This window comes from Pseudorasbora parva, chromosome 15 (genome assembly GCF_024679245.1).
Source record: "Pseudorasbora parva isolate DD20220531a chromosome 15, ASM2467924v1, whole genome shotgun sequence".
Lineage (NCBI taxonomy): Eukaryota > Metazoa > Chordata > Actinopteri > Cypriniformes > Gobionidae > Pseudorasbora > Pseudorasbora parva.
Window position 1 is genome coordinate 31,924,323 of NC_090186.1, and position 14,799 is coordinate 31,939,121.

Genomic DNA, 14,799 nt, shown 5'->3' on the forward strand with positions numbered 1-14,799 from the left:
TAGGCTATCAATGTTCTCATTTTTTGTGAACTAACTCTTTTAATCTGCAGTGGTCAGGCGGTACAGTGGTCACGTGGCACAAGTTGTAGCTCTAAGAAAATTATGAGACATTTAAGTATAGAATAATATTAACTATGTACTTAGTTACTAGAAGGTTTGGATTAGGTTTGGTTTAGGGTTAGTTAATGTAATTGTAATTATGCATAAGTTATAGTCATTACTATAGAAAGTACATGTATCGCGTGTGACAAGGACACTAAAATAAAGTGTTGCAGGCTTTTTTTATGGTTAAGAATCGTTACGCAATTAGGACATGGCGAGAACATGTTTGACCCTGGACCACAAAACCAGTGATAAAGGTAAATTTAGAAAAAAGGTTTATACACCGCCTAAAAGCTGAATAAATAAGCTTTCTATTGATGTATGGTTTGTTAGGATAGGAGACTATTTGTAATCTGAGGGTGTAAAAAAATCTAAATATTCAGAAAATTGCCTTTAAAGTTGTCCAAATGAAGTCCTTAGCAACACATATTACTACTAATAATATATATGTTTAATATATTTATGGTAGGACATTTACAAAATATCTTCTTGAAACAAGATCTTTACTTAATATCCTAATGATTTTTGGTATAAAAGAAAAAAATATTTTGACCCATACAATGTATAGTTGGCTTTTGCAACAAATATACCCATGCGACTTATGACTGGTTTTGTGGTCCAGGGTCACATATGACAAAAAGGCTCTATAAACAAAACGGAATCTGACCGTGGCCCGCATATTAAGCCAATCAGAAAATGTTGGGCGACTCTCTGCCAATGGCGTGTCTTTGGAGCATTATTACCTTTTTGTCCTAACAATAGCAGGTGGGGAGTGTTCAGAAAACTTGTTTGAGAACAATTCATAGTCACTATTTGTGCAATTCAGTTTGGTTCCAAAGAAAATAGCACATTTATTTTAGTTCCACCTGATGAGAATGAATTTAGCATGTGTTCCAGTTTTCTGCATTTATTTGTGCATGAACATATACAAATGAGATCATCTTAGTACTTGACAGATTCTTCCTCACATTAATACTCATCGGATGTCACGGAACAAGTTTTGAAAACTGACACCCCCCCGACATGTAAAAAAAAAAACAACAACTAGCAGATACTTCTTTCAGCATACTTTACAGTATTCTGCAAATAATTGTATGGTTTTGTCTGTGTAGACATTTTGGCTTTGTGAATAATTTTAAAACACATTCTGCAAGAATTTTTGGAAGTTTTTTCTTTTAATCCTTTCCACTTGTACATGAAATGCACACAAAAGGCCAATAAAATAATTTTACAGTTGTTCTTGTTATTTGTCATGCACAAATGACAAGCTTATGAAATTTGCATATTTGATCTCTTGTCTTTTTAATTATACATAATATATTTTTTTCAATGTGATGTTATGCTTCCAAAATCTTTTAGATGTTCCCAAGGGGATGATCCGATTTTGTACAAGACCTTAACACTTTTTTTGGAAGGATGTCAAAAAACTTACAAAAGGAAATGAGCCCGATCTATTGCCCGGGCAGTATTCAATCAAGCCCCCTTTAACTCTTTGCAATAGCACTTTGGTATTCAATCAAAAGAATATAGCTGCACTTTTATCTCCATCAGACAACACACCGTGACCACCAACGTGACCAATATCATTCACATCTTTCACTCAGCACCACTGTAGCTTTACATCTGGCAGTTTAGATTGATTAGGAAGCGCTATGGCAAACGATAGTCAAACCTTGTGAAACTCAAAAGTTGTGACTTAATTCTGAGTAAATACATAGAAAAAAAAGACAATACATGACATTACACCGTTACACCTTTCAGGCTAACAAAACGGCAATAGAAAAACATCATGAAAATGCTCAAAGCAATACATTGTCCACAGTATACAAAAATCAACAATCACTTAAATATCTCGGGTATGGATGAAGTGCAGGACTGGGGTAGAAAAACACCTCAGATACAGGGTTACACTTTAGTCTCATGAGAGGGCAGAATTCACCTTTAAGGGGTCGGGATCCTACTACTCCACAGTCTCGACAGCTAGTACCAGCGTTCACTTTGTGGGAAATTATAACAAAAACACTTTTAACTCTAATAGGAAAACAAAAAAAAAGTAGAAAAGTGAAAAGAGGGATCCTCTACAGTGCAGGAAAACGTTGGAAAGAAAGAAAAGGGAGATTCTTCCTTGTCTCCTAAAGTCTTTCGGTTTAGTCTGGGAAACGCTGACAGGCTTTCTTCCAGCGGCAGGCGGTGCACCATTGGTCCCGACGCTCCACACCGTACACTTTCCGGCACTTTTTGGCCTCACCACGGCCCTTCCTAAGTAAAAGATGAAAAGAGTAAATATACATAAAATTATGTTAAATTACTTATTTCTATTTGTTTAAAGGGGTGGTTCACTTTTTTTTAAAACTTTAGATAGTGTGTAATGTTGCTGCTTGAGCATAAACAGTATCTGCAAAGTTACAGCGCTGAAAGTTCAATGCAAACGGAGATATTGTCTTTTAAAGTTACGGCAGTTTATTGCCTACAAAAACGGCCTGTTTGGACTACAATAAGCTTCTTCCCGGTTTGGTGACATCATAAACCCATGCTAGTCACCGCAGATGTGACTTCTGCCCATAATGGTAAGGGGCGTGGTGTTTCCGGCAACCTGTGCTCGGCACTTCAGCCAATAAAAATACATTACACTACATTTGGCTGTCTAACCAATCTAAGACCATTGCGTTTTTTTGGAGGGATGGGTTTCATAGAAGCAGGAAGCAAACGAGCCAATCAAAGGACAGCGGAGACAGCGGTGTGGAATAAAGGTGAAATGTAAGAAAAATACGGTATTTAAAAAAAAAAAGAAGAAGTATTAAGACATGTTATACTGCGCCCCATAAACACAACCAAGCCTAGAAAAAAACACGGAACCATCCCTTTAAATTATTAAAAATACATTAAAAAAAATTTAAGTATATATTTATTTAATATATTTAAATAACAGTCATTCCATTTAATATATTTATATTAAAATTAATTTTATATATATATATATATATATATATATATATATATATATATATATTTATATTTATACACACACACACACTTATCAGGCATAACATTACGACCACCTTCCTAATATTGTGTTGGCCTCCCTTTTGCTACAAAAATAGCCCTGACCCTTTTCTATGAAAGGAAACTGGCCTCCCTTCTTCCCATAGTGCATCCTGCTCCCATGTGTTCAGGTAAGTGAAGCACACACTAGACCAGGTCACCTTCTTTCATTGCTCCATTGTCCAGTTCTGATGCTCACATGCCCACTATATGCAGGCTATGGCCATACACAACAAACTGCGATGCACTGTGTATTCTGACACCCTTTTTTATCAGAACTAGCATTACGTTTTTGAGCAATTTGAGTTAGAGTAGCTCGTCTATTTGATTGGACCACACTGGCTAGCCTTCGCTCCTCACATGCATTATTGAGCCTTGGCCGCCCATGACCCTGTGGTCGATTCACCACTGTTCCTTCCTTGGACGAGTTTTGACAGATAATGACTGCAGACCAGAAGCACCCCACAATAGCTGCAGTTTTGGAGATGCTCTGTCCCAGTCGTCCAGCCAGCACAATTTGGTCCTTGTCAAGCTCGCTCAAATCCTTACACTTGCCTATTATTCCTGCTTCAAACACATCAACTTTGGAGACGAAATATTCACTTGCTGCCTAATATATCCCACCCTCTATCAGGTGCCGTGATGAAGAGATAACATTGACTTCACCTGTCAGTGGTCATAATGTTATGCCTTATCTGTGTGTATAAATATTGTAACAGGCTAAGAAGTACCTGGTTTTTATTATTGTATTTTCACTGGCTAATGCCTAAAAAGAGTTATCTGGTTCAAGTGTAATACTACTAGGAGCGCTGCTACACACACACACACACACACACACACACACACACACACACACACACACACACACACACACACACACACACACACACACACACACTATTTGTTTTTATTTTTAATTAGAGTACTTTTTCTGAACTAGCAGCATTTAACTAAGCGGTTCACCTGAATGAACAGTGCCCTCTGGAGGGAGATGCACTCATGGTCTGTGATCTGGTGGGGGCGCTGTTCCGCTGTAGCCACTGCTCTCCTACACTCACTGACCGGCTGCGAGATGTTGGAATCTACAGATCAACATAGTAATAAAAGGGCAGATGGCATAAAATATATTGAATTGCATCACTTATGATGTTAAGTGCTTCTGGAGAGGCAGATCAACCTGAGGTTTCTGCTGGACATCACCAGGCAGGGTCCAGCTACAAAAGGTGGGAGAGCCTGGAGAGACTGTCACCTGAATGGGCGCGCATGCCTGCAATAAAACAACAGTAAAGAGTGATGGAGAAAACACAAATACAATTAACTGACAAAGTCACATGCAACAAAACAAACTCACATCACAAAGATTTTAGACAAAATTTCTATACTTAATTTCCAAACAGCATCAAACAATCGGTTTCAGCCAGTTATCTCAGCTGAAATGTACCTGATAGAGATGTTCAGTGTGGATCTGCCACACGCTGCTTGGAGCTGATTGGCTGAGTGGGCTTGAGTTGACTGGAGCTTGGTGTCCTGGGGTGGACTGACTATGGGTGGAGCTGCAGGACGTCCAGGCCCCGCTTGAGAAGGAAGGAGTAGGAGATGGTGGCGCAGTTTCTTCATCTTCAGAGTACTCTGTGTAATAGAAGTCTTCCTCCCTGTGTGACTGCTCTGAACCCCCACTGTTTAAGAGAAAATAATATAATGGATAGAATAAGAAAAACTATTTGAAGGCCTAGTAAATAATGTAAACTTTATAAAGTAAATAATGTAAACATATACATGATTTTTCAAACTAATAAAACACATTGTTTAACATTATTAACCCTGTAAGGCCTGACATTAAATACTAGTCAGAAAAATCTGTCACAATTTAAATAAGAGTATAAGTCTATTTACCCTTTCCCACCAGCGTTTTTGAAAAAAGTTGTCAGCCAACACCAGAATTTTTGATAGTTTTCACAAAAGTTTCATGGCCCTCAGAATATTTTGAATATAGTTTGAATATCTGACCATGTCAAAAGAAAGAACAGATCCTCTGCTTTTAAACAAAACTAACTAAACAAACTAGCTTTATACATTCATTTTTACGCTTAAAAAGCAAAATGCTGCGAAAATCGCATTTTTTTCAAATCAACACCCCAAAAGCTTGCAATGAATGGCAGTTTTGATTTATAAGTTTACTTAATATTGATGATAGAGTTACATATTTGTTAGATATTTGTGTATAAAATATAATGCAGTAGGCTTTATAGGGTTAAAGATGAATCATAATGGTTTTGTGCCAGCTCAATTTGTCCAAGAGTCCGGTATGTGCAGTCATACTCACCCCAGGTGAAGAATGCGAATGTGCCGTTTCATTCCGACCCGTGATGTCAGCACTTTCCCGCAGCCAGGCCACAGACACCTATATGCTCCCCTGCTCAAGCTCTGAGAGTGAGAAAGAAAAACAAAGAGTGACTCACATGTATTTTTAAAACATCAGCTGAAACCACTGTCTATTCCCCCTCAGGTTCAGCAATCCGACAATCTTATCATTCTCACCTTGCACCTCCTGGCCTCCGGCTCTTCGCATGCGCCTTGGTCCAACTCCATGTGCAGTCCTTCGTCTGTCAGTTGGCCCGGGCTCCTGTCCATCTCAGTGACCGATGGAGAAGGGGCTGGGCTTACACTGCCATGGTCCCAGCTCCAGTAACCACTGCTGCCACTGTCAGACAGCTCACCTCCGCAACACTCCATGTCCCCTATAGTCACAGACAAAAGAGAGGACAAGTGTTATTAACACGGACATAACAATACAATTGGCGTGATAATGGGCAGCAACGCAAAGTTGATTCAGTGCTATTTTGATCTATTATTTTATGTTTTTTCAAATGTTGTGGATTTAAGTAGCAAATGAGAATCGCTAAAATGATTGAATATATTTAGAGACAAAGGTCTTCTTAATGATTTTCAGTTTGGTTCAAGGTAATTAAAGCAACAGTTTTTCATTAACGAAGAATATGTAAAAGTATGGTATTTGAGGAAAAAGGCGCACCTGCTGTTGGGGTGAAAGGCACAATAATTAACATGAATAAATCATGTAAATAAATAGCTTGTTGACATGACGGTTAAATTCAGATGGTAAGTATCATATATTAAGTTGAGTATCCACATATTTATAATGACACCATCTTATTTAAAAATATGATATTAATCATATTATGTAATAAAATATAATTTATTGTTACTACTGTAAATATATAATAATGCATTTTATGGGATCTCTGTTAATGCTTTCAGAATTAAAATAATTTTGTTTCTGTATTTTTCAACAAACAAAAGGAAATCCGCACCCTTTCAGTACTTGCAAAAAATCAAAAACCTTTAAAAAAAAAAAAGGTTTAGCTTTTTGCAAGTACTGATAGTGTGCAGGATTTCCTTTTTTTTGACCCGACATATCAACCCGAGGTGTGTAAGACTGTACGTATATTTTTTTAAGCACAATAATAATTTCATCTTTATTGACAGAATAAGTGCATTTCACCTTTATTCCTCAAGGTGGCAATGTCTGATACACAATGATTAAGTGACGTTTTACTCATAGTTACTGCAGACTGAAAACAAAATAATAAGTATAATCTGCTAAAATTGAAATGGCTTAGAGATTTACTGCAGAGCAAGTACTGAATGCAATCAAATATTAGTATCACTGTCACTTGATCTGGTGAAGAAGCTGTCAGTGATCAAAATATATATGTTGAAAATGATCGTTTTTGAAAATATGTTTGAGAGTGCGAATATGAGCCAGATGCTGAATGTACTGGGAAAGGAGCTCTGACGAGGACATATGATGATGGTATAAAACATCTGCTCAAACTGAAGCTTTCCAAGCTCCAAAAGGTAACGAAATATGCTTTATTTAATTCTTCTGTAATTGCTACTCTAATATCAGCTGAGTTTTATATTATCGCGGCAGGCAGAGATCCACCTGTGCTAGATATAGATATAGGTCGCTAAAGACCCAAATATGTATGATTGATAATAATAAATAAGAATGATTGGCAAAACTCCTGAATTTAAGGGTTAAAAAGTAAAAATAATCAAACATAAAAATATTTCAAAGAGCGAAAATAAAAACATGTTTAGCTAAATTCTAAAAAAAACTTCTATTAAAAATCTAATGAGAATTTGGTTCAAATAAACTGCCTGCATTGGTTTGTCAAGGAAGCATACACTGAAAAAGTGTTCCACTTTGATAGTTCACCTGGTAGGAGGTCCCTCTGCGGGGGGCTTTGGACCACTGGACTGCAGGACAGACTGGTGAGCACCATTGCAGCCATGATCTCATCCATCTCCACTGACTCAGGACTTCTGATATGGCAGACAGTAAAAAACTGTTCACACTACATTACAGATTTATGAAGTTAGAACATGATGCACACAATAACATTACACCTTACACAATTTAAGAGAGTTAGGATTAGCCCAGAGCGATACGACTTTGTGTGTAAGATATGCATGTTAACCTGTAAGGTAAGTCCACACCAGATGACCGTGAGAATGACAGTAGGTTTGTTTGCGGTGCGCTGACATCAGCAGACCTGTCTATCCCGGGTTCTGCCTCCAGCTTCTTCTGCACGCTCACTCCTTCCTGCCCACAACACTGCATGCAGCTCTGCTGGATAGGAAACAATCAATTACAGACTGTCCACACTTTTCTCCTTCTATTTGTAAATTACAGGGGCTGTATAGCTATTATTGTGATACATACCGATTCGTCCTGCCCTTCAGTGCCCATCGGTATTGTGTCTACTCCTGGTCTGCATCTCACCGCTGCCATGCTCCCAGCTAAACAGTCGGCTTTGGCTCCCCGCACAAAAAGCTAGAAAGCAGGGAAAAGCATGTTCTTACACCATTCATTTAATATGGCATGTTTTAATCTGAGCAACACCAAAGCTCTGCGACAACGCCACGAGGCCATGAAAACGTGCAAAAATAATTAATAAATTAATTTTTCAAATCATTCTCTTTAAAAAAATATATTTTCAGGGGAAACGTAAACAGATACAGATCTACATGAAAAAACAACACTGCAATGTAAAAATACCTGTATCGAATACCCTCGATGAATGTTTGCATATAGACAAGAATGTAGCAACGCAGTAGGACATCGCTCGGTCCCTTTACTTTTTTTTTAGGGCAACACACCCCCTGACTGTGAGCCTCTCAGATACTGTAACTCCGGATTTAAGGAGTGAAATCATGGAGATATCTAAATCCCGCAACGGAGTTCGGATTCATCTCATTGACTCGAATGTTTTGAATCTATTCTCCCAAAAGAATTCATTTTCTGTAAGTTACATTATTATGTCCAAAGGTCAACTTAACTACAATATTTTAATCTATTTTGTCATATTTTCTTTCCTGCATCTTTCGGAAATGCTGTTGTGCTTTTTGAACGTATTTACCCGTTCATATCTGCCTATCATCAAAATAAGATGATAGCTGACAGCGTAAGTAAGCCAAAGCCGACAACATGTAGCCTAACAGTGTTACATTTAAGCTTGCCTAAAATGTAACAATAATACTTATATACAATTTCCTACTGTAAATGCAGATTTAGTTTGAATTTTTAGTTGGGATAGTTACATTAAACTGTGCCGTTTCTTTAATCCAGATCCATACTTTAGCTGGGACGCTCGTAATGGGCGTTTACATCCAGCAAAAAACAACCTTCCCACTGGGGGCGGAAGCTGTCCTCTGATTGGCTGAGACGGTTCCCCGAAGGACACACCTTCGCCCAGCAACGTGTGCGTACACGAGTTTCTGCTCAACCCCCGTTAATGTACACAATCTAATAAGCAAAACAACGGACAGTTGCAATACAATAAATGACATTTGTGCAAATTAATCTCGAACATGCAGCCTAAAAATCTTTTAAAAACATGCATTAGATAACCACGCGTAAACAGCTCATTTTAAACAGTATTCTCTCGAAACGACCGCGAAAGGATTACAATCTGAACAGTTCACATACACACCGGCTACATGATTATAGTGGGAAAAGTCTGTAAACACGCAATGACATAAAATACCCACAGTATTTGCCATACCGTCAATGAAAAACCGGCGTGTTTAATGATGTTACCTAGAATGTTTTCGTAGGGAGAGATGCCGCTGCCTGCTGCTCACCCGCGCTCCTCTGCCTGCCGTCAGTCCGTGAGGGAGGGGGGACTGGACGTCGCGCTCGCGTAGGCTTACGTGCCCTCATATGACTGACTGCAACATCTAACAACATTGTTTACAGTTTAACACGTTGCTACACAATGATAATTATATAGACATTCACTATTCGTAGTGTTATTACACGATTTTTAACTGTGTGAAGGTATAATACAAGCCTATAATAAAGGGTTCCACACTATTCATTATTTTATTTCTTTATGTTATTCATGTGTAGTCTGTATGTGTGTGTGTTCTTGTATATGGTTTATTAGGAAACAAATGTGTATAATGGCATGTGTATTACAACGTAAACAATTGATTAAATTGTTTTTAAATTGTTTATTAATTTAATTGTAATTAATTGGGGGTTTTTCTATATTCAAAAATGCCAACCTTTTTGTGTGATGGGTAGGCTTAGGTGTAGGGTGAGTGTGAGGAGATATATAATACACAGTTTGTACAGTAGCCTATACAAAGCATTATGCCTATATGGATACAAATGTGTGTCTGACTGTGACAGGACGTGTATAAGAGGCTACATTTTGGGGACCAAATGGCCCTAAATGGATAGTAAAACCTGAGATCACCTACATTATGGGGACCATCCAGTGGTCCCCAGGGAAATTGATTAATAAACATACATTTTATTTTATATTTTTTATGTAAAAATGCAGTTTTTGTGTTGGATAGGGGTAGGGGATAGAAAATGCAGTCTGTACAATGTAAAAAAAAGGAAGATTTTTTATAAATAATTTGACTAAAACCTGCTATTATAATACTGGTGTTCCATCATGTGTTTATAAATCATGTTTTTCTGCCACATTATAATAATCACATTTTTGTTCACATTATATAGCTTTTATTTTCAATTTACATGATATACATGAAACAATTATACTACAGACTATTATATATATATGTACAGTCCCATGAAAATAAAATATAACAAATATCAACATTTATCTTATATATTTTTATATTTAAAAAAGATAAAAATGTATCCCCAGGATAAGTCATTTGAATTTAAATGTACAGTTTAGGCAGCAGTCTGCCTGCAGTTTCCAAAGCAGTCCCTTGACATGTGTCACCTTTCACCTACATCATTTGCTCTATTTCCTAAATATTCAGCATTGTGTATTTGCAAACAGACATTTGGAAGAAACCGCTCATCATGTAAATGATGTCTGGGGATTATAAGCTTTCTTCTGTCGGCGGCCGTGGCCGACGGACTTCATCCTCCAAAGGGGATTTTAGGTCTGGACAGCGCAAGCATGTTGGGTTTCAGTCTCTGAATCCAGTCTGGGTATTGGCTCGAGGCATTGTATCATGTGACTCATGCTGACCTACAATAACCCAGACGTGGCTGTCTTCCTTGTTTTATGTGAAGTTGCAGACATACCATATATTTATTAATCTAAATGTTTTTGAAAATGAATAAATAAAAATAAAATGCACATTATTTTTGTAATGCAAGACTTGCAAAATTAGAATAAATACAAATGCATCGTAAATGAAAATGTTGCCTTTTTATCATACTAGAAATGTTTGTCTGGAATGGGAGGGACAGCCTCCTTAGTAATATCGCTCATATCAACCACACTATCTGTATTAAATAGAGGTTTTGTGTTCTTATGGCTTTTGGTTTTCCAGTTCACTGCAGCATAAACAACTACGCTGGTCAAATGTAGATCATTCTGGGTGCGAGGTGAAGTGAGAGGCTGCTCCACTGCCGGTGTGTTGACTGGTTTTTTGAGGGCTGAGACAGAGTGATTATCATCAGGCTTTGTCTTTGCTGTGGAAGGGCTCTCATTCTCCCCTTTAGCGTTGTCAGATGGAGGCTCACTAATGCACTCATAAGGATTTTCCTCATTCAGTTCAGCCTCCAAGAGTGAGTAAATATGATCAGATAGATCCTTGGCAGCTGGCATATATTCAACACTCTGGGACTCAGGTAGATTCTGCAATAAGGACATAAGTTTGTGAGAATAATACTTTATTCATTTTCACATCACATTCTATATTGTGCCAGTCTTTCATGATTAAAAGTTTTTTTTTTTTAATCATTATTTGCTTTCTCTATCTGCTCTCCATTACAGTGTCATTTCCCTAAGAAGATGAATCCAATAACTCTTTGGAAATTACTTATCCTCTCTTGCTGATTTGCTGCATGATTTTAATTGATCGTAATAGGATGGATATGGTTCAACAGGCTATTACAATTGCTCCCAAAGCAGGAAAAAGTTCTTCCTCCTAAAGCAAATTGTCAAGAGCGGGTTATGCACTACTCAACAACAAAAGCTTTGTGTTCTGTATATGCCACATATGGGAAAGTATGTGCCGTTTTATAGTGTACTTCAGTACAGTAACTGTCAAAAAACTGACAAACAAACGGTTTGGATTTGTCCATATTTGACCCAAACATGAGTTGAAACAACCCAGCCTTTTTTTTTTTTTAGAGTGGAGCAACAGCCAACAGAAAAACTAATTTATGCAATAAAATTAGTGAGTATGAGTGGTGTCTTATGTCAGTCACTTACATTTTGTGGAGATGCCAATGGAATATTTGTTTTCTCTTGTCTGCATACATGGCTGGATGATACATTGTCAGAAATACTGAAGACATAAAAAGTAAAGTTACTATTTCAAATGTTACAGATTAAGCATCCACAGTGCATCCATTTTTTTTGCACAGTTTTGCACAGTATGCAAACATGACAGGCTATTATTAGTTTTCCATCTTCATGGTTTACATATGTGGTTGACAAACAGGTCTCTAATTTTCTTACAATAACACAAAACATTAACATTATTCATGCTGTGCGACTTGGGCGCTTGGTGACTTGTGCATCTGGACCTGTCATTGCACATTCCAGTGAGATCACCCATTTACTCATTCTGTTAATCACTCCCTTCTCTTGGGTGTGTTTTGAATCAGCACGAGTTATGAATTCCTAAATATGCATTTAAATACATAGTGATAGATAAAATAAGAGACTTACCCATAGCAGCTTGTACAAAGGCTGTAGAGCAAGACATAAATGATGATGAAGAGGACTGAAACAATACTAATCTGAAGAGATGAAGAACAACCTGATAACCAGGTGATCAGACCCTCCTCGACAGGAGCCATCACTCTTCATCCAGTTGCTGTAATGACTGAAAGGTAAGAATCAACTGAAACTATCCTATGCGACTAAGCTATGAGAGCTGATGGATCAATGAGTAAAAGTAAAGAAAGCGAATATAATGTAAGCTGTTATTGCTGTTCTCACAAATATGATTACTACACAGGTGAGTACATGTACAAGTCACACCTCTCTTTCATGTTAACACAAACGGACTGCAATTGTTATGGTAATGTTTAGTGTATTAATATTTAAAAATGCAATAAGACACAGCAGCTGTTTAAAGGTAATAAACACAGTAAAAGTGATACTACATGTACATTAAAATTTAATTCTTTAGACTTAATATTAATGACATTTATTTTATTACTTGGAGCCACAAGCACTGATATTGTACATCATCTGTGAGATGATTTTTTTTAAGCTATCAATAAACAGCCTTCTATCAGTCTCCTTAAAATAATAAAATAGAATCTCAATTTACCTTTAACCTCAGTTACACAATCCTAGATCTCCTGTCAGCATCATGTCTTCACTGGCAGCAACACACTGATCCAACAGGGATTTGAGAGAGTCACACTTCCTTAATCTGGATTCCGGCAGCCACTCCAGTTCCTAAATCCATTTTCCTATTATGCCTCAAAATAATTCACATCACTTGGATTTTACTTGTTTATGTAATTATCTTATTAGTATATTAACTGTATTAGCCATGTCACTGTTTTTATATTTTTTATTGTATGGATATATGGTTAGTTCTGTTTTGAATGACATTTAAATAATGAAAACATTTTTTTTTTTTTTTTTTTTTACAAAACTTGAACTTTTTCCCGTTTTTAAATGGAACACTCCTGCCACCTAATGGACAAATGAGGTATAATAGTTTAGTATAGTGTAATAGAGACACCCCCCCCCCCCCCAAGTCATTTCAATGGCTAAAAGTGTCCATATCACCCTGAATTCCCCCCATGTGGCTGATCCATTAGCAAAATTACTGCACTGCAAATAAAATTGTTGGTTTAACTTAAAAAATAAGTTACCTGGTTGCCTTAAAATTTTGAGCTCATTGAAACTAAAAACAAAGGAGATTGGTTTAATAAATAGAAACTCAAAAATGTATATCTGAATCATATTAATTATCTAAATTGATTTGACAAAATATAAAAAGTTGTGATAAATCATAGAAATATATATATTTTACAGTGTTCTGACACAAATAATTACACTGTAAAAAATGATTTAGAAAAAAAGTTACCTGGTTGTTTTAGCTTTTGAGATTCGACAACCTTTATTTAAATTTTTTGTAAGCACACTGGGTAATTGTGTGTGTTTTATTTTTGATGACGCAGTGAAACATGCCAAATAGTGTTATATTCATGATTTATCAAATTTTTTATGTGGTTCAGATACAATAATATTTTGAGTTTCTATTTATTAAACAAATTTCCTTCATTGTATCAACTCAAATTTTTTATTTCAATAAGCTCAAAATTTTAAGGCAACCAGTGTCACAAATCAGGCCTCTGGGGCTCCCTCTGATCGCCACCAGAGTCCCCACTTCCTCCGAACTTCATTACCCAAAATCCTTTGCCCTGACTACTCAGCCATAATTTTTTACACCTGTGTGCCATTAGCCTCATCACCTCAGTCTATATAAACCATGTTCACCCTGCCATTCACTGCTAAGTCTTTTAAAGTGTAACACTACAATTCAGAGCGGTCTATCATGTTTTCATGTCTCTTGGTTTTGGATCACCTGCCTGTTGCTGGACTGCTCTCTTGCCTACATTCCCTGCCTTGTTGTGTTTGTTTCTTTGGACTGCCTTCATGTATGTTGATCTTGCCTGTACTCTAGACTTTGATTGTGGACTGTATAAATAAAGTAAAATCTCAATAAATTTTCTTATTAATCTCAATACATTCTTCTTTTTTAATCTCTCAATAAAATAGCATTTGGATCCTCAACCTGTGGACTCGTCGTTACAACCAGCTTACTTTTTTAAGTTAAACCAACATTTTTTTTACAGTGTACATTCATAGAATATAATTCAACTTCCTTAACTAAAAAAAAAAACTCACCAAAGGTTTATTAGAATACTTGTTTTTTTTTAATATGAACATTTATTAAAATAAAGCACAATTAAAAGTACAAAGCAATATCTAAGGCACGTTTTCGTTTAAGGGTTAGACTTACAGTACAGAGGAGGAAGAAAGTACAGTAAATACATTCCAGAACTTTATTTTTTTGCGGTCCAAACAAAACGGTAATACAAATACAACAGAGTATATAACACCCTGATTTAAGCAGGACATTCTTGTTTTGGCCTGA

At 36.8% G+C, this 14,799-nt stretch overlaps 1 protein-coding gene and 1 long non-coding RNA gene across 6 annotated transcripts; both read right to left on the reverse strand.

Annotated features, from left to right (window-relative positions):
* Positions 1–993: 993 nt before the first annotated feature.
* Positions 994–9,391, reverse strand: znf395b (zinc finger protein 395b). 4 transcript variants are annotated; one of them, XM_067417778.1, is made up of 10 exons: positions 9,269–9,391; positions 7,892–8,002; positions 7,647–7,795; positions 7,385–7,491; positions 5,683–5,882; positions 5,468–5,568; positions 4,586–4,820; positions 4,322–4,411; positions 4,108–4,226; positions 994–2,361 (listed from the first exon to the last, which is right to left on the reverse strand). In XM_067417778.1, exons 2-10 carry the CDS (start codon positions 7,958–7,960, stop codon positions 2,250–2,252), a joined length of 1,182 nt encoding a protein of 393 aa, XP_067273879.1. In that variant the 5' UTR covers positions 7,961–8,002; positions 9,269–9,391; the 3' UTR covers positions 994–2,249. The 4 variants fall into 4 exon arrangements, with proteins under 4 accessions (XP_067273879.1, XP_067273877.1, XP_067273880.1 ...); XM_067417776.1 differs by having other exon boundaries at positions 7,647–7,798; XM_067417779.1 differs by lacking the exon at positions 9,269–9,391 and adding an exon at positions 8,228–8,363.
* A 967-nt stretch (positions 9,392–10,358) lies between these two features.
* LOC137041453 (uncharacterized) lies at positions 10,359–13,006 on the reverse strand. 2 transcript variants are annotated; one of them, XR_010898092.1, is made up of 4 exons: positions 12,955–13,006; positions 12,345–12,501; positions 11,883–11,958; positions 10,359–11,303 (listed from the first exon to the last, which is right to left on the reverse strand). It is a non-coding gene; the product is annotated as an uncharacterized lncRNA (long non-coding RNA). The 2 variants fall into 2 exon arrangements; XR_010898093.1 differs by having other exon boundaries at positions 12,345–12,492; positions 12,955–12,996.
* Between the last annotated feature and the right edge of the window lie 1,793 nt (positions 13,007–14,799).

Coding starts and splice junctions, on each gene's coding strand:
- znf395b (XM_067417776.1), bottom strand. CDS start 7,960: ATGGCAGCGGTGAGATGCAGACCAGGAGTAGACACAATACCGATGGGC. Junction 7,492..7,646: donor GGTGTGGACTTACCTTACAG/GTTAACATGCAT, acceptor CTGCCATATCAG/AAGTCCTGAGTCAGTGGAGA. Junction 4,821..5,467: donor ATTCGCATTCTTCACCTGGG/GTGAGTATGACT, acceptor TCTCTTAAACAG/TGGGGGTTCAGAGCAGTCAC.